Here is a 20,688-nt window from a genome sequence, read left to right on the forward strand (position 1 = left end):
AACTGTGAAATATAAGTACCTGAAGCAGGAGGAGAAACCAGAAAGCGCATTTCTTATCTAAGCAAGAAACTATAATAAAAACCTTCGTATCTTCTCGAAAACCTACAGCCACGAAACGCAGTTCATTAAAAGAATACTGCCTTAAAAAGCTTCGAACTGGAACAGTATGATCGAACATTGATGTCTTTTAAAAGTCTAAATCATCATTTTCCAAATATAAAATAAACTGTATCGTGTACAATCTTATTATTAAAATCCAATTTTCTACATATTGTAGCTTTGCGGTAAAATCATTAAGGAGTGTTATATTTTAAACTATATAACTCGTTAAGTACAAACTGTTAGAAAAAATTAGCATTCACTTGTAGTTTGATTGTGTAAAAATTGAATACTATGAAAGATTTATACCTTTTTTATCTGCTTTAGATCATGCTTTTACTTAGCGATAAAATTGCCTTGGCTGGCCGTTTTGAAGAAGTAAGGCAGGGGTATATGAAATGAAGCATACATTTATATATGAACTTTATACATGCTTTGTCAAATTTGAATATTTTTAGGAAATTTTACTTTGTATATATGTATTTATGTAAATATATTTATATTTTAATAAAAGTTAATTTCAAAAGTTATTTTATAAAACAAAAATCTTTCGTTTTACAATATGGAATGAATCATTTGCTATCATATAAATCTTCTTTAGTAAACAGGAACCAGTTTTACAGTAAGTGGTTATCTGGACTATTTATAAATGTATATGCAAATATATAGTAATGCTATATTTTTATATAGTAACTATTTCTTAATAATTTAGGGCTTTTTAGTTTGTAATATGATCCATAAAAGGATTCAATTATTCTGCGGTCATCAACCACATTGAAACAAAATGGCAAATATTGCTAATGCGCGTTGTTTTGTCGGCGTCTGAAAATCATCGCTTATCAATCCAATAAGCTCACATTTCTTTCTTTATAATGATTGTGCTGGTTTATTCTGAAATTACATAAAATACTATAAGCTGCTCACTGATAGTGCTTCTTCACTTAGGGTGAACCCGGGCCACCTGGACCACCAGGACCTCCAGGCGTTGTTGGACCCCAGGTATGTAGATTCCATCGAAATCATCTGCAGTTTCATACGGTTATATAGCAAAACAGTAATATATGGTAACAATTAAAGTAACACATAGTAATTTATAAATAAGATTATTTGTAACTTAAAAAATTTATTAAAAATTTGTTTAAATGTTTTAATTGTTAGCTGGGATGACAGTTTATTGATAACTATGTTTTTTGGGATTTATTGAAATTATTGATGTACATGCGACATGCGACGAAGGACGTGGGCACCATCCCTCTACCATTAGGGTTAATTGGTATAGCGCCACGTCCACCTGTGTCTAGTGAAACGTGCCAAGGTCACTGAGTCCACAAAAACGCCTCGCACCGACCACTGAAACCCAGCGTCTGATGCAGGCCACATTGCATCAGCTATACCCTTGCGGCCACTGGGAAATTATTTTACAAATATTGTAGAAAATGACATGGCTAAACAAGGGTCATCACTGCTGCTGCAGGCTGAATTATCAGACATTAGTATGCACAAGTTGCTGAATTATATACCAGATTACTAAATTATATATTGGAGTACAATATGGTATAGAATCATGTAATGCATAGTAAGATTATGCTAATGCTCAAAATACATATTGAAACAGGAAATATTATACATATTGAATTATGACACTTACTGTATCTGAACATACTAAGATATGATATACATGATGAGGTTATACAGATACTTCTGAGACTTGAAATACATGGTGAAACATTAAATACTGTACATACTGAACATGAGCATACTATGACTGAGCATATTGAAACATGAAATATATAGTGAGATATTACTGATTACGCTAATTACACGAGATACCTGATGAAACATGAAATACTGTACGTACTGAGACAGAAAACATACTATAACATAGCATACCGGAACGTGAAATGCATGGTAAGATTATACTGATATAAGATACTGAATTATATACAGGATTGCTGCATTATATACAAGAGAGATATTTGTATAACAAACATAGAAGGCATAGTGAGATTGTACTGAGACTTGAAAAACATGTTGGAACAGGAAATGCTGAACATACTGAAACATATAACATACTATAATTGTACATTCTAATACGTGAAATACATAATGTACTGCTACAAAGTACTGAGTTATATACGGAATACTTAATTATATCCAGGAGAGATATACATATGTCAATATTGAATTGTATAGAAAGGTTATACTGGTGCTTGAGGTACATAGTAAAGCACATTGTATCTGAGCATTCTGAAACACGAGGGTAACATAATGAGGATATACTGAAATAAGATACTGATACTAATACTTATGTTATACTGATATTTGAAAGACAGAGAAACATGGGAAACTGAACATACTGAAACATGAAACATGCTGTTACTGAATAAAATGTGACATGAAGTACCTTGTGAGTTTATACTGATGCAAGATGCTAAATTAGATACCGGATTACTGAGTTATACAAGGAGGATATATGAATTACAAATTTGAAATACATAGTAAGGTAATTGATACATAGAAAGGGTGACATTATGCTGATATAAGATAATAAATTATATACAGGATTACTGAATTAAATATGGGAGAGAAATACGTATTATAATGTTAAATACGTAGCAAGATATGCAGACAGACGCTACAAGAATACATAAACAAAACAGTTCACTTGGTGACAGGATATAGGAGTGTGTAATAATGGCGTATATAAATTACAGACTTGAGATGCATAGTGCGGTGATATTGAAACATAGAGAGGGTGAGATTATACTGATACGAGATAGTGAGTTATATACATGATTACTGAATTAAATACCGGGGGAAAATACGCATTGCAAATTTAATACGTATAGTGAAATTGCAGACTGGCGTTACAAAAATACGAAGATAACAGTGCATTGGTGGCAGAATATAGGAGTACATAAAGCATACATTTGGTATTTCATGTGTACATATGATGCTGCTGACTGTGATTACAGATGCTGCCATTACTGCGTTTTATGAAGACAAAGTACTTGTATACTACTGCTGCATACATAATAAGTTAGAGCCATTCATATGTGCAGTTACAATTATATAATGCTGCCAGTGAGCTCCCTTTAGCTGGTATGGGAATGTTGCATGATGCACTAAGTACTCTTAAATGGTTTACACTTGGCATAGGTTTGTTCCTAAGCCCATAAGCTTGTCAACAATTTTTGTAATGCTGCGTTTGAGATGTCGCTGCTTAATTATGAACCTGCTGAAGGCTAATCTGTTTGTCTCTGGGAACGGGATGTGTAGATCCTCCGTTAGTGAGCATTTTTCGACATAGTGTTCTGGCGTTCCCAGTTCACCGCAGCAACATAAGGAGGTAGTCGTCTTGCCGAATCTTTCAAAGTAGACTGGGAACGGGCCATGCCCGGTAATATAGTAGACCAGTTGTGGATTTACTATAAGACGTTCTGGATCAACCTTTGGCAGATGCGCATACGCACGACGTCCTGTCTCATCGTTGTTCCATGCCTCTTGCCACAGTGTGAAAGCGACCTGTTTCAAGCTCTTTTTTAGATATGAGGTGGGCCATGGAATTTGCAGTGTCTCTGCATCATTATTTTGGGCTGCTTCTTTTGCGAGCCGATCTGCGGCCTCATTCCCAAGGTTGCCAATATGCGCTTTTGTCCATTCTAGGTTGATTTTTAAGGTCTTGTGAAAAGAGAGTTGTTCTTGAATTGCTGCAATTATGGGGGAGCCGTGCATAGGATTTAATATAGCATATAATGCTGACAGACTGTCTGTTATTATAAAACTGTTTTGATGTCGATATTGGGTAATAGTGTTTATTGCGTGATAAATGGCTGCGGCTTCGCTTTGAAAAACACTGTTTCTGGATTCCAAGTGTCCTTTCCATTGGCGTATTGGTTGCTGTTGCCGAAATGCGATGTATGCACAGCCAACATTCTCGTCAGTTTTTGAGCCATCTGTGTAGAATACGATATCGTTGTCCGTAGCTCTTGTGTTTTGCTTAATATTAATGTGCACGCCTTGGCCTTGCGTCGACGGGTGTGTGTGGAGGCGATTGGACTCCCGTTCTAGGTTATCTGCCGTAAAAGTATGGTCACCAAACACCGCAGGGCGGCTAAGCTGCTTCACCAATTGGTAGGCTGCCTCTTTTTCCACATTTATGTAAAGAGGGGGCAATCCGGCCAGGACATTGAGTGCATTCGTTGGAGATGTTCTAAAAGCTTTAGTAATGTTGAGCAGGAACGGCCTTTGTATACTCTGTAGATATTTTATTTTGCGTCCTTGCATCGGAGAGGCCCATATTGCAGCTCCATATGTTACTATTTTCTCAGTGACTGTCATATACAGGGTCTTGAGTAAATGGGGGTTAAGTCCCCATCTGTAACCATTCATCAACTTGAGCTTGAGGGCAATCTGTGCTGTTCGTTTCCTAAGCTCCAGCACGTGAGGGATCCAATTTAGTTTATCATCAAAAGTTATGCCCAGGTACTTTAGTTCTCGCTTAATGCGGAGTCTTTGGCCGTTGAGCGTTATTCTAAGTTGGCGTGCGAGTGTGCCCCCCTTTTTTAGGAATCAGCAGTATTTGAGATTTTGTTTCAGCTATTTGGAGTTTTATTGCTGTGCATCGCTCCTGGAAGAGGTTGCAGGATTCCTGGGAATTTGCTTGCAGCTGTTCCCTGGTGTTTCCTTTCACAATTAGAGCTGTATCGTCCGCGTATGCAATTATTTTTGTGTGTTCCGGCCACGGCTGTGTGAGTATGATGTTGTACGTTACGTTCCATAGAAACGGCCCTGCGCAGGAACCTTGCGGACATCCTTGGGTTTGGTCTTGCTGGATGACACCGCTGTTATGCGGTAGAATCAATTTTCGCTCTGAAAGGTAACTCTCCAGGGTGTGGTAAATATTCCGTGGACATTTTGCCTCTCTCAGGGCATGTTGTATGGCCGGCCACCACAGAGTGTCAAAGGCACTCTTTAGATCTAATGATATGAATGCTGTGTGGTGGCCGGTAAATTTGTTCTCTAAAATGCTCTCCTTGACTTCCATGAGTGCGTGGATTGTTGATCTTCCTGCTCTAAATCCGTATTGGTTTCCGCTTAAGTATTTGGTAGTATGCAGGTGGTGTCGCAGTCTGTTCATGAGTAACTTTTCAAATGTCTTACCAAGCGCTGATAGTAGGCATATTGGACGATAGGAGTCCGCTCTTTTTGGGTCTTTATTCTTTTTGAGGAAAAGAATAACTTGACTAATTTTGAAGCACCTGGGGAAGGTGCCAGTGGAAAGCAGTTTGTTGAAAAGGGTACGGAAGAGGTTGACGTGCGACCGTATTGCGATCTTAACTATTCGATAGTTTATTCCGTCTGGCCCCGGTGCTTTCTTTTGCGGTAGCTGTCGCAGGACATGTAGGATTTCTTGATTTGTGAAAAGAGCATCGTTCATGGCATCTGTAGCCAGGGTTTGGTTACGCATGGTTGCTTGTGTCGTTGTGTCATCTGTAGGATCGTCCTTCGTAAAGACCGTGTTGAGCACTTCTGTAAATGTAGCTTCAGTAAGGTGTTCATTGGTGTTAGGTATTGGCAGGAGATGAAAGGAGGCCTGTTTGAACAGCTTTCCCGCCACTATCTTGTGATGTATGCCGTAGCTATTTGTAGTTTCTGTACAGAACTTTCTCCAGCTGTCCAGTTTGGCGGTAATGATCATTTTTTTGTATTGGGCCCTTTCCTTCTGATATATAGTGAGTGTGTTAGAGGTGATGCTCAGTCGTCGCTCACTTTTTAGCCGTCGTCTTAAGGCACGACACTTTTGCTGTTGCGCGCGTAATTGGCTATTCCACCAGTTTAATGTGGTGACCCGTCGTATTGTTCGTACTGGTAGGATGTCGTCACAAGTCGTCCTAATGGTTGACATCAGTTCACTCGTGAGTACATGTAGTTCCTCTCTAGTGGTTGCTTGCTCAATTCGATTGCTAAAGGGTGCCAGGCGTGATTTGATAGCTGTAACGAATGACCTGACCTTGCGACCTGGTAGGTTGTACCTTCTGATGATAGTTGTTTCTGTGGCTCTGGCAATGGTGAATCGTATGTAATTGTGGTCTGAAAGGCTTACGCCTTCCACGACCATCCAATCTTGTACTAGTTGTGCCATTTGAAGGGTCGAGACTGTAAGGTCCGGCCACCCTCTTGAGTGGACGCGATCAAAAGTCGGTGGCGCATCTTGCTGGTTATGCAAGATCAGGTTGTTGCTTGAAATAAAATCCTCCAGGGTACGTCCCTTTGGCTCTGTGGTAGCATATCCCCATGTTGTACTATGACAGTTAAAGTCTCCCGCAATCAACACGTTGTCTATTTTTTGCTCTCGCATCAGTTGTTGCATTTGCAAGATACTGTTTTCGATATCTGCCTTTGGCGGAGAGTACACGGAGACTAGGATTGCTGTCAGATTGTGCACCTCTAGCAGGATGGCCACTATGTCCTATGATTACAGTGGGGGTCCACATAGGGTTGCAATTTACTATAATGGCTCTTGGCGGCTCGTTGGTATCTTCCTTTTGGAAAACAGTCCACTGTAGGGGGTAGCCCACAGCTTTGCCATGTAAACAATAAGGTTCTTGTCCTAGTAGGAAGTCGATCTGTTCTGTGGTGGTGTATATGGCTGCCTGTGCCGTTGCTGCACGAGCGCGTTGCAGATTTATCTGCAAACATTGTATTGCGTCCTGTCTGCGCGATTGCGTACTGTTGATGTCCAACTGTGTATTGTTATGCTGTACATTTGGGGGTTGCTGATTCTGTCTGCTTCTTGTAGTATTTGCCATTGTCTGATTGTTAGTATTCCGTATTGTTACGGATGTTCTGCACGTTTCGCTGGTATTGCGGGCAGTCTGAATGGTACGCTGGGTGGTGAATGTTGTATCTGTCCCCGTAGCGGTAGTTCGCTTCTCTACAGTTGATGCATTGTGGCATCTGAGTGTTGCATTCTCTAACTCCGTGACTGTTTGCGCAGAAGGAGCAGAATTGCTTGCGGCTTTTGCAGTCGGCCTGTGTGTGTCCGAACTGCTGGCATCTGTAGCATCGCTTGATGCCAATATGCTCAGTTATTCGGTGGGCCTGCCAGCCAAGGAAGATTTTTCTCTGACGCATGATGGCCTCAAAGCTTGCGGGCTCACATTCAAATATCCACTTGACCCTGCTCTTGCGGCGCTCTTGGAGTCGGTGGAGAGTCCTGAAGGTGGGGCTGGGCATATTTGAGGCACCGCTAATTTCTGCAAGTACGTCTTCGGGATTTGCTGCTTCGGGCAAGTCATGTACCGCGAACCTGGGCTTACGCATTTTTGGCCTGCTGATGTCCGCAGGGATTTCTGTCTGCTTGATCTGCTGTTCAAGGGCTGCGACATCTTCTTTGGATTTGCAGACTACTTCAAAGCCGCTTTTGTTGCTCTTTGTTACTCTTTCAACGCCGACTTTTAACTTGGAGAGAGGCAATTTGGCGTTGAGCTGTTCTTTTAGCTCTGCGTCTGTAATGTCTGTTTTTGGGCGTATGTACAGGCACGGTTTTTTAGTTTTCCGAGCAATCTCCGCAAATGTCGGATATGTGATTGCTGGTGGTGGTGTTGGAGTATGGGGATCGTGTGGCTGCTGAGCAGTTGACGCTAGTTGCTGTGTATGAGAAATTTCGCAGCAGAACACTGTTGAAGTGTTTACTCCTGTGTCAACTTTTGCAAGTTTAACCGTGAATTCCGGACCCTCTAGGGCCAGCGTTTGGAGTCAGCCAGTGAATCTAGTAGGCGCCCTCGAAGATCTCTTGACAGAAGGAATTTGGCGCCTCGATTTGTCGTAGTCGCTACCTGCCTGATATCCTTGTATAGGATGGTGACTTTCTCCACGTGGGTCAGGTCCGATGTAAGTACTGCTGAGGCGTCTATTATGGTATGCGATGTAGAGGTGGAATCACTATCAGCTGGAATAACTGAAGCACGAGACATGATATTCCGTGTAATACTGTGCGCACTATTTGGTGTGCTGAGGCTAAATCGCTAATAGTGGTGAGTTGAACTTGGGGTGATGATCTAAGATAAATTTAATGTTGCACTCTAAAATTGTCACTGAAAGGTAATAGTAGTGGCACGTAATATGAGCTCACTGTAGCTGCATTATTTACATTTAACAGAATGACCTTTTAGAAACGTGTGAACAGCCGTATGGTGAATACACTTTCAGAAGAGTCCGATAAATATTACAATTAATGCAATTACAATATAATATTTTAGCACATTATAATGCAAATAAGGATCTTAGGAGGGTTCCATATTATACTGCATTCAAATGAGAAAACACAAGATCAAACAAAATAAATGTAATAATTAATACAAATTAATAAACAGAACCAGATAATAATTATCGAAAAACACACTAGAGGCACTTATAACCAATAAATGTTAGTTAAAAAGGTTGATTAAGCAATCAGAAATAACTAAAAGCTAAAAATTAATACAAAATTAAACAATTGTCAAACCGTAAGGACGGACCCTGTGCTGCTTTTGCAAGAAAATAAAACAGGGTATGTTGGCAAGAAAATTTACAATACAGTAGGCAGTAAATAATCAGAACATGGAATAACACTGATACATGAAAAACATTTAAATAAATTAAACAAGCATTAAATTCTATGAAAAAAAAAAACTTTTTAGATGGTTGTTCTAGGGCGTATGAGGTCAAAGTTATTGATTTTTACAAAAATAAGTAAAATTTACACTTGGTATTAAAATACCTTGAACATATAATGTTAACAGTGCATGTAATTAAAGATACCCAAATGCAAAAAAATAATTTGAAATAAACATAAGTGCAATAAACAGAAAGAAAACTATTAGACAGTTAAAAACATCTTTAGAGCAGTTCGCTAAGGTAATTAAGGGCCAAGTTATTGAATTTTAACAAAATAAGCAAAATATTAACAGAGAGACCCTAGAATGGTCGAAGAATATTCTAAGTCCTGATATCAAATGTTGAAAAAATTCAGTTACAGGCTATTGCGGTATATTAATGGAAGGAGAATAACAGTCCTACCTTAGTCTTCTTCAGATGGAGTGGCTATGTCGAGTAGATCGCGAGATTTTGAATTTTGAAAAAATAAGCACTTTTGGGCACTACAGTTACACTGTAAACTTAGGCCTACCCCGGTCGCCACGTGGTAGATCGTCGGCACGTTTTCGTCGATGTGACCGTTATGCTGGTAAGCACAAACACCGTTGAAGTGCGGCGGACGGATTCCTTTGTAATTTTCACAAAAACTTTTATAACTTCGCTAATTTTTGTCGCACACACAAAATTTAGGTATCCACATGTAGGTTAACACTTCGCACACAATTTGGAATAAAAATTTCTTCTGTGGGGTAGATATTTCTGCGGTTAATAATGCTTTTTAAGGGAGCTCAGCTGACACACATCCTACCTTGCAGGGGGCGTTTGAGTTTTGCAAAAAATCGTCAGAAGAATCTTGGGCACGCAGTTTACATAACTTTCTCAAATGATTATTGATGTACAGTAAATCCTTATCGAACGCGGTCTTGTGGAACGCTATTTTGTAAATATGTGTTTAATTTATCCAATACGAAAATTTCAATTATACGCGGTACACTGCACAGCGTCGGCAGCAATACGATAATCCGCATTAATGACTGGTTTAGGAACACATTCATTAAAGAAGTCAAACATAAGAGCAAAACCTAAGCTTTAAAGTTCTCCTAATTCGTGATAATGCTTCAGAACATGGTATTGAAGCTCTGATAATATTGAATCCAAATGCAGAGGTTTTATTCCTTCCACCGAAGACCACTTCCTTAATCCAACGAATCATAACAACATTAAAAGCGTATTATATCAGACATGTTTTTATGGGATTTGAACGAAAGTTTCCCGCCACCGTAAATATCTTCTGCGCAAACAATTCGCATTGACGTGTTTAATCAAATTTTGTCAAACGAGTTTTGGCATTTGAAAGAAAGACTTGCTTTAGAACATGTATTATGAAATTTATAAAAAAATATCGTTATCATTAAGTACAAAGTGTCTGAAATGGAACTATTAGACTACCAGATTAGAACCATCATTTCCTTCCAGTTCTGTTGCAAAAAATCAGCTATAGAATGTCACGAAATCATGTGTACAGCTTTAGGTACTAATGTTCTATCATAAGGCACTGTGAAGGTTTGGTACCAAAAGTTCAAAAACAAGGACTATGACATTAAAGAAGCAGAGCGCTCTGGCCGGTCTACTGATGTTGATGAGGCCCACCTGCGAGAACTTGTGGAAGAAGAACAGCATGCAACCATTCGAGAGCTTGCTAAGGAGTTAGACGTTAGTGCCATGTCTATTAATCGCGCTACGCATCGCATAGACTTAACGTACAAGTTCAGATGCTGGGTGCCGCATGAGCTGACTCAAGCAGATAAAGACAGACACATTCGGGACAGACACACCTGCACTAATCTGTTCGAATATCAACACACGGACAAAATTCTGGACAGGATCGTGATGAAAAGGGAATTTACTTCAGACCGAAAATGGAGTTGTTTTGCGCCCGGTATGCCCGTCGGCAGCGTCGCAAAGCGCAGTTTGACTAACAAAAAGATCATGCTCTGTATCTCGTGGGATTGCCGTGGTATTATCCACAAAGACTATATAGAAACCCTAAACTCATCTAAAGGTACCCTCGATAGTAAGGTGCACAGCGAGATGCTAGTCCGTGTTGATGCTGCTGTCAATGATAAACGTCAAACTGAGTTTCGGCGCAAAAAGGTAATGTTCAAGATAATGCAAGGCGACGTGTGTCTGCATTCACCGGCTGAACTCTGTACGGACTCGAATGGGATCTTTTACCACGCAAAAATTGGACTTCTGTACCTTTTTTCACACCCATATCTTGTTAGTGCTATCTTCCGTTCTGCACATGACGCCCGAAATGAGATTGATCTGTTCCTGAACTCGCGGCAACCAAGTTTCTGGGCTAAAGGCTTTGAAAACCAACTTGGAAGAAAATTATAGATTTGGGTGGTGATTACTACCCGCACTAAAGTTACTACTTTCATGTTTTTTTTTTCCTAACTTTATTAAGAATATTTTTTGGCGGAAAACTTTCGTTACAACCAGAAATCTCGGCAAATAAAGCGCTAGACAAAGGAGAGCATGATACACTAATGGCATTATTTTAGAAGCAATTCAATATCACTGCATAGAAATGACTAAACTCGTAGAAAATAAGTTAATTCGTCAACAATGAATACTTGATAGCATCAGCGCTGGCCAGATGTCTACAACTTTAAAGGATTTGTATCGATTGAAAATGAAGCCAAGGAAAATATATAAATTATAAAATCAATGGACGTCAAAGAATTGTCAGATATGGAAGAAGGAAAAACTAAAGAATTAGTCGAGAATGACGATAGTGAAGTGAAAAATTAAGACTTGGATTATCTTAGAATACCAGCCGATGGAAAAAGCAGCGATAGTGAAGAAGATAAAGAGCATTTAACGTTCAAGAAGTTAAACGACTTGTTAAGAAATGTCTTATTTTGTAATGCAGAAAGAAGAGAACACTGAAAACTTTTGGTAAATGAAATGCTACATTTAGTATATTTAATTAAATTTTTTAAATAAACCTTTATTTTATAATGCTGAATGCGATCATTGCTTTAAAATAACCATTTCATTTATTACTTTTCGATAAATTGCTAAAGTTAGTATTTACATAAAATACGGTGAAAGTTTGAATGGAATAGTTGTATTTTAAAAGCTAAGTAATTTAAATACAAACTATGATATAAGAATTAATATATATATGGCGAACAACAAACGTAAATAATTTCGCATTGAAAAATGACTGAAGGTGATAAAAACTTTTGAGATCTACAAAAGTGGTTCATTTGCGCGGATAAAATTTATTAATTTATACATTATTAAACTTCTTTTTAATTTAAAGCATTCAAAAGTTTCCATTTGAAAACAATTTTTAAGAGCAAGTGCAATAGACCGGTTTAGTAGGTAATTATTTCATGTTGTTTTTTAGTTTTATCTCAACGAACATGTATATTAACCCAGTACATATTAGTGTAAAAATGCCAGATTTGTACATTTTTTGCACATTATAGGGACCAGCTGGGGAACCTGGACCATCAGGAGATATAGGACCTTCCGGTATTCCTGTAAGTACCTGTTGTAATGTGAAGTTTTAAATGTGAAGTTTTGTTTTAATAAAATATTTTGCTTTTGCGTTTCGTCATTAATTACTTCTTGATGTCCGTTACCTTTTTTTTGAAGTGCTAGGGACAAATACTTTGAGTGAGATTATTATTTATACATATAAAGCATTCTGACATTAATTAATTTTATGCTTTCTGCCGATAATTAAATAAATGCCGTCAATTATGAAATGTATTCATAAAATAAGTTAATAACTTATAGGTTTCAAACACTGAAACTCTAAGTTCTTTCATTTATTATTTTGGAAATCTATTTGATGGAAGTTTCGCATACTGTTCGCATTTTATAACAATTTTCTTTTAACTGCGTCGTTAACTTTTGTTATTATGAAAAGGGAAACAGTTATTTGCCGTATCTCTTATGCATATGTAAAATATGCACATATAAACTACACATATAAAATATGCACATATATAATATAATGCATATATAAAATATGGTGAGTTGCCAGCTTTAAACATTTGTATGAGACATGCTTTTATAGTCGTAAGTTTTTTAATTTCTTATTACTTGTGCTTCTGATTTGTTCATTTAATTACTCCTTTGATTTGCCTTGAGTAAATCCATAACGCGATAATCATTGAATTTCGTAAAATTTAACAAGGATGGATCAATTATTTTATAACAACCAAAAATTAAGTTTCCATTCTATAAAAAAGTGACAAAGTTAATTATAATGCTCCAGGTAAAGTTCGAAAATCTTATATATCCAGCAAGCCAACAAAGCACACACCGCCTAATACCTGGTTTTAACTTAAGAAGCAGATTCATTGCATAGAAGTAGGAATAATTTAATAAATTATCGTAATTAAACAAAGGGAAAAGGAACTATAACACCCTAAATTTGATAGGATTTGCTATATAGTCATGAAGCTTAAAAATAGCACAAAAAAGTGAAAAATGTTTTATTCTCCCGAACAGAAAAATACGTTACACAGCTAAAACTTATGGAAATGATTTCTATTAATGATATTTAAATTCAGTTTTTTTTCAATGAATATTTGAACTCATAAATTCGTTTTTTTATACTAATTTGCTTCATGTTCTCCAATGACTTATCAGTGGAAATATTCTTAGAGTTTTTTTTTTAATTTACCAGTAACTATTTGGACAGTTAAGAAATTATGATTTAGTCCTTTTATGTATACATTATCTTCTGTAACTTTTGTACATTATGCAAGTTGTTTTATGCAGTATTTTTATGGTATGTTATATTTTGAAGGGAATTATTCTAATATTTGATCTAAGCTTCATTTGTAATCAATATTTAATTAGTCTATGCGCTAGTGCATTTTAAACAATGACTTTTAACCAATGATTTTAAATTACTATAAATGGGTTACGTTATTCGTCATATAATGAATTAAATTACATTAAAAATTTTGACAGTTTGTGCATATTCAAGGAGATTTCTGAGTGATTGATTCAACACTTTTATAGTAAATTTAAACGAATTAATAAACAGTTTTTTGGCTTGTCATATTTATTTATACAACAGTTTAGTAGCTGTAGCAGTTAATAAGAAAACTTTTTTCATAACTCCCGCTGATAAATGAATATAACTGAGTTTGTGCTTTAAACATGCTATCCGTGCAGAATTTTCTGATATGTAATTTCATCCATCTTTTAATGTGTTACTTATTATTAATATAAAATATAATCAATGATTATTTTTCAGGGTGTACCCGGCGAACCCGGATTACCTGGACCTGCTGGCAAAGAAGGACCTCCTGTAAGTAACGTTTTAAATTTTATTAGACACAATTTTTACTGTTAACAACTGAACATTTAATGAATATTAGCTTCAGCAGTTATATTAATTTTAATTTCGCTAAGTTACATAAATTTCCTCCTTTTTTTTTGTTTTCTTTTCTTTATTTAGATTTTTGATTTTAATTTGTTTATTGAAAATCAAGTTTTGAATTTCATGATGCAACATAGCCAGAAACTCTGATAGTATTAAAAGCCATGATTTTTATCATGAAATTTACATTTTGGTATTAATTTTAAATATATATGAGATATAAATGTAAATTTTAATTTCATAAAGGTATATAAAATATCTAAAATTTATATCAGTAATTTTTATTATTTAAAAATATAATGATAATTGCAATTTAAAAAACTTAATGGTTTCGCTTTGTATTGACTTAATGGCATTTTTTATTCTTTTACACAGTTACAGCATTATTTTATTTATGATCGCAGAAAGCTGTGTTCAAATATATTAAAGAAACTAAATAATTTCTTGGGAAAAGATAATAACGTATGGAATTTATTCTAGGGTCCTCCAGGTCCAGTAGGAGAAAAGGGGCCAGCTGGTACTGTAGGACCACCTGGATTTCCTGGAGACAGAGGATTACCGGGACCTGCCGTAAGTTAAAAAATAATTGTGGTTCCTGGTTAAATTATGGTTAAAAAATAATTATGGTTATAATCATCAAGGTATAAATTCAAATTCTCAAATGTTCATTATAAGTGCGTTTTCTTTATGTATAATAGTGTTAATTAAATTAAGATATTTGAATATTGATAAAAATATTAAATTATGCCTTTTTATTCTAGGGTCCACCAGGATCAAAAGGCGATGTAGGATTACCCGGAGCTCCAGGGCCATCGGTATTATACATTTGTTTCCTTTTTAAATATACCTTCTTCCTCAGATTTGTGAATCATGCATCTGATTTTTATAATAACGTACTGTAATGAATTTACTAAGCACCAAAAATGCACTGAGCATTTCAGAACTCTGTAAAAGATTGAAATTTGCATGTCTAAGATTGAATTTTGCATGTCTGCTATAGAAGTTGCTACACAGTCAGCAACTTCTGTAGCTACAAAAGACTCAATGAAACTTTCTTTATGAGAAGCTAAAATTTTACTTTCTGTTCCAAAATGTTGGCCCTACATGATCGAGACAATTGAGAAGACTTACATGAACTTGAATATCTCCATCATCCTATTCATTAATTACTAACAAATTTATCTTCATGCAAAGTGTTATCTATAGTAAAACCTTGTTAACACGAATTTCAAGGGACCGAAAAATTAAGACACCTTTTTGCTTTTAGATAATTTGACACTTTTAATTGTGTATCATCAGTTATAAAAATTGATCCGAAGTTTTCAAATATAAACTTGCTATGAAAACATTTGTTAAAATGTTCTAAAAAATATTATTGTTATGTAGAAAGTAGTTGTTTTCAGCTTTTAAATTTCAGCAAAATCTAGAACATCGAAACTTGAGAAATGTTTTACACTTACGAACACATTGCTGCGTAATTATCATAAATGAAAGTTAAAGACTTATATTTGCGATGTAAAGTCATATATGTGTGTGCATATGGTAATCGAAAATAAAGACGTATAAATGACAATCGAAAAATAAAGCTTCTATGTGGCTTAGAAATAAGATAAATTTAGAAAGTACTTAAGTATAACATTTATTTCACAGTTTCTGACAAATTATTTAAGTATAATAAATATATATCTGAGTTTCAGGTTTTTTTTTTATAGTAACAGTTCCTTTTATTTAAAGTAATAAAAAGTTATATTTTAAATAAAAATTACAAAAGTTGTATGTTCTTTTAAAATATTCTCCAGAAATTTGAATAATATTTAATATTTGCAGGGAGAGAAAGGTGCTATGGGATTACCAGGTGATCCAGGCCCACCAGGTGATAAGGTACATGATAATTATCTGCAATTTGATATCGCGTATCATTTCAAATGTTATTCAATAGCTGCCTTCAATACCACATAATGATTTTGTTTCATTATAGGGACGCGATGGACCACCAGGGCCACCAGGACCATCAGGTCCTAAAGGAGATAAGGTAAAAAAGGCGAATTTTTGGAAAATTAGTAATTATATTTTATTGGTATAATTATTAACTCAGGATTTTTTTTAATCTTAGGGTGATGCAGGATTACCTGGCTTGATGGGAAGAGATGGTACACCTGGAAACAGAGTATGATTTTAAATTTTGTATATTTAAATTATTAGGCTTCCAAAATATATCAGACATCTCTTTAATAAAATATTTTCTTTTTTGTAAAATATATTAGGTTTTTAATCAGCTATTTTATGCATTTAAAAAATCAAGGGACATTCAGCTTAAATTTGCGTGTTACCATATTTTTTTCTGATTGTAAGAAGTCTTTATTTGTAAAAGCATCCTTTAATTTCAAAATCACCAACAAAATAAAAAGTCTTTTTCTAAAAGATTAGAGAACTAAAATAAAACGCTACTCAATCAACTAAAAATAATTTTATTTAAATAGAATTCAATTTACTAATAATTATAATACCAATTTACCAGCAGGTATGCAAGTATGCTATTCATAACTTCCTTCAGAGTCAATCAGAACCTGATTCTTTGGAGATCTTATCTTAATTAATATCATAATTCATTTTGTATTAAGAATGTTTCCCAAGCCAGCTTTACTTTAGTTATTCCATTAAATGTTTTATTATGAACCATCTAATGTGCTTGGTGACCCAATAACTGTTTAGTAGAAGTTACAATACTCTTTCTGGGAATTACAAGTGACATGTCCAAAACAAGCTGTTGTTATCCATTTTGCCAGTTTAGATGCCGAAACCTTCTCCGTAGTTCCAAAATGTGTATTGTTAGTCAATGACCAGGATTCATAGCCTTTCTTCAGTGGTTCAATAAATATCGAGCAGCCGCAATTAATCATACATCAGCAGTCACTACGTTCTTGAACAGTATGTGTGGAAGCCTAGTTAACTGTTTTCCTAGAGGCTGTGAAATGACTCAACCACCCGCCTTAGTAAAAACAGCTGTAACTTAGAAATATGTTTAAATAAACCTTTTTATTAAACGTGAACTCAACACAAATGCACAGCTAATTTACATAAGAGGTTGAGGTAAATTTAAAATATTTTACGCTTGAGTTCATAAAGATGATTTCTATCTATTCATATTTCTATCGAGCTTTACCTCAGGAATATAAATTTTCAAACGTTTGACTCAGGATTCTAAATGAGATTAAAGCTAGCGAAACTAGCTAGCGAAAGATTAAAACTGGCTAAACAATTCTATGAGCTGGGCGAAAACTTTCACAAGGTCAGGGGCAATGACAAAGTTCACTTTCTTACTTCAAGAACTCCATTCTTATATATTTGTTAAGTGATTTGTATACTACTGCGAGATGACGAAAAAATAAATGACCGTACAAGATAAAATAGTTAGATGAGAGTTAATTAACATAAAACCTTACAAGTTTACTTTGTTTTATTTGGGCAAATTCTCAGAAGTTACATCAAATACTAGTTGGTTGCATGGGATTACGAAGATTTTTAGATTATCTTTGCAACATAATATTTAGCTAGTCTTTTACAAGATAATTACTAGCTAACATATTTCAAATCGGAAACGGCATCGATATCGTAAAGGGCATCTCGTTCTTGCAGATGTTTATAAACTTAAAAAATTGCCTTTTAATATCGAAGTAATAGTATATTAGTTGCATATTTGTCTGAGTGTCACAATTATGGAGCATTCGTTTATTTGTTTAATATTCTTTAATCTCTTTTATTCAGGGTCTTCCGGGACCACCAGGACCAGCAGGTCCTGCAGGAGAGGATGGTGACAAAGTAATACTTTATTATGATATAATTATTAAATTTATTTATGAATTTTTCAGTAATAATAATTATCTTTGTTTAATCGCTAAATGTTTGCATAGTAATTATTAAACTTGTTTTGAATTTTCGTACTAATATTACTTTCCACTTGCTGATACAATTTTTATCTGATGAATTTTATTTGTGCGTAACTAAGAGAAAGAAAACTATTACTTCGTTTATAAATTTAGCAGTTATTTTCTTTTTTTATTATAATGTATGTAAAATAAATTATGCGGCAAAGAGTATGTTTCAGGCAGTAGATTTAAGTAATCTTATTCTATATAAATCTTATTTTCAGTAATGGTTTTCAGAAATCAGTCTGTAACCTTTTAACCACTTCACCGCCTTCCAAAAACTCTTATTTGCTCATTCTTCTTTCCTCTCCAAAGATAAATTTGTTGTGTCTCAAATTGGTCTTAAAAATGCTTCTTTCCCGTTTTCACTAGCTGTCAAGACCTATTTAGAAAACTGCGAATAGACAAATATTGTCTCCATGCCCAGGGGAAAAATTCTTTCGTATTCTTTAGGCTCTTATCTGAAAATTAACAAAGACAATATTCTAAAGGTACGTTTTCAAATCAGCAGTAGCTACATTGCAATGCCAGCTGAAAAAGAGCCGAAAGTGCATTTCTATTTGCCATATTTTTAGAACTCTTTTCTATGATCATCATACAACTGTGGGAGGGAACGTGGCCAATTAGGCCATTATTTACCTCTTTTCATTTTCGCTGCATTCTGCGCGGTTGGGAAACACGAAGCGATAAGTGCCTGTCGGGAGTAACGGTCAAGGCCACATTTAACCCCGACGAGTGTGTGCCGTTACTGACACTGAAGACATTTTTAAAATCGTCGAATCTGTCTCGAGAGAATCAGCAAAGTACTTAATATCAAGTGTATAATATAATTATTATTCACTTGCGGAAATGCAAGTTATTTTATTAAGAAACGCCAGTTCATGCTGTTCGCGAAGCGAATAGCAAAATTAAAAACTTTTGGCATCCCTTCGGAATGCAGAGTATGTTTTCTTTCAGAGCAATAACGTATATCCACATTATAACGATCTGCATCTTTCAGTCGTTCAAAATACAGCTATAAACTGGTTACTTTATTTCATTTACTTCTTATATTTGATTTAGAATTTTTAGATTAATGCGAAAATGAAAGGTATGGAAAAAAAAGTGAACCATAATCATGAAAATAAAATGAAAATTTCAAGTGGCTAAAATTTATTTGTCATACAACTTAAATACTTACTCTTTATTAAAATTCTTATTTATATTATCTTAATTTCCACTGGATATTTAAGAACTCTCTACTAAAAATGCTGTAGTATATAGAAATTATTATTAATTGAATATAAAACAGCTATTATTATTTGACGGATTCCTGAAAATAAATATAAGAACAAACATAACTGCATATAAAAAGATATACATATGTATAATATCGTTAAGTAAGCAGCTGTGCAGGAGATTTTATTTTAAACCTGTTTTTAAAAATTAAAATTTTTAGCTTGTTATCTAAAATATAATAGAAATTTTGATTTGCGTTTTTTTTTAGTAATGAGAACACAAAAATTATTTTAAACTTTTAAAATGTTAATAACCATATGATATTGAATATTTCTCTCTTTGAAAACTTCAGTTTAATCCACATCGAGAAAAATGGGAAATCTAGAATTTGCAAAAATGATGTAATCACAACTGTGAATTATTTAAATATTACACTTTTTAAATAGTGTCGTAAAGAGTAATGCGATTTGCAGTTTTGCAGCTGAAGAAGCAGGTTCTATATTTAAACCTCCAGAACTAGTCCTGAAAATTTATGAATATTACGCTGCTTCTTGTTGCTTTAACTTCTCCAACAAGTTAATATTGTTGTTAATAGTTATGAATTTTAATATTGACATAATATGAGGTACAGATAAAAACTGATATTTGCAACTGTAAAATATCTTGCATGTGATTGAGAATGTAGCTATTATAACACAAATTAATTGTTTCATAGACATAACAGACATGTAATTCATATCGGTGCCAATACACGTAACAGATTTTTTGTCGTAGTATAATTATGTTCGCTCGAGCTTTCTACTTAAAGATTATAACCTTTCCTTCGTTAATTATGATTTTTTATCGTTAACTATAGTAACATGTATCCATGTTTTGTATAAGCAACGGAAAATGAGCTAATGTAGCAGATGAATTTATTGAAGGAAGTTTTACTTATAATTTATTTATTTGATATAAATGTACGTTAGATATGAAAGTCTTATTATACTATTGTTTATGTACGTAGGGTGATACGGGCCCACCTGGACAGAAGGGTCTAAAAGGAGCCAAAGGAGATATTGTAAGTATTTACTTAAACATTCTGTGATTTTTATTTTATTTATTTTCATTTTAAACACTTTAAAACTGACTAGGAGATTAACTGAGTATACAAAATTTACTATATGTTTAAACTAAGCACACAAATTTGCATTTAATTAATCCCGAATACTTTAAGTTGTATTTTTCAATCCGAATATCCATAAATTATTCATCTGTTAAATCTTATAAAAATATAGTTATGCAAAATTGTAAAAATATGCGGTAGTTAATTTAGATTTAATAAATGTAATATCCTTTAATTTGGGAGTTTGAAAAAGTAACTTTTTTCCTTTATGCTTTTAAATT

The 20,688-nt window shown here is 34.8% G+C and overlaps 1 protein-coding gene and 1 long non-coding RNA gene across 3 annotated transcripts in view; one reads left to right on the plus strand and one right to left on the minus strand.

Annotated features, from left to right (window-relative positions):
- Positions 1-9,644, minus strand: part of LOC146995881 (uncharacterized) — a 41,270-nt gene extending 31,626 nt beyond the window's left edge. The window contains exon 1 of the long non-coding RNA XR_015042610.1: positions 9,163-9,644. This is a non-coding gene — a long non-coding RNA (uncharacterized LOC146995881). The remainder of the gene's footprint in view (positions 1-9,162) is intronic.
- Positions 1-20,688, plus strand: part of LOC118190119 (uncharacterized) — a 209,504-nt gene that overhangs the window by 105,666 nt on the left and 83,150 nt on the right. For both annotated transcript variants that reach the window (XM_085822021.1, XM_085822022.1), the window contains 10 exons: positions 1,045-1,098; positions 12,243-12,296; positions 14,033-14,086; positions 14,639-14,728; positions 14,920-14,973; positions 15,986-16,039; positions 16,137-16,190; positions 16,272-16,325; positions 17,924-17,977; positions 20,309-20,362. In XM_085822021.1, coding sequence (XP_085678147.1) covers positions 1,045-1,098; positions 12,243-12,296; positions 14,033-14,086; positions 14,639-14,728; positions 14,920-14,973; positions 15,986-16,039; positions 16,137-16,190; positions 16,272-16,325; positions 17,924-17,977; positions 20,309-20,362 — 576 coding nt within the window. The remainder of the gene's footprint in view (positions 1-1,044; positions 1,099-12,242; positions 12,297-14,032; positions 14,087-14,638; positions 14,729-14,919; positions 14,974-15,985; positions 16,040-16,136; positions 16,191-16,271; positions 16,326-17,923; positions 17,978-20,308; positions 20,363-20,688) is intronic.

Source organism: Stegodyphus dumicola, chromosome 8, assembly GCF_044657685.1.
Source record: "Stegodyphus dumicola isolate Sdum_Otavi_A_Nest chromosome 8, ASM4465768v1".
In the NCBI taxonomy this organism is placed as follows: Eukaryota; Metazoa; Arthropoda; class Arachnida; order Araneae; family Eresidae; genus Stegodyphus; species Stegodyphus dumicola.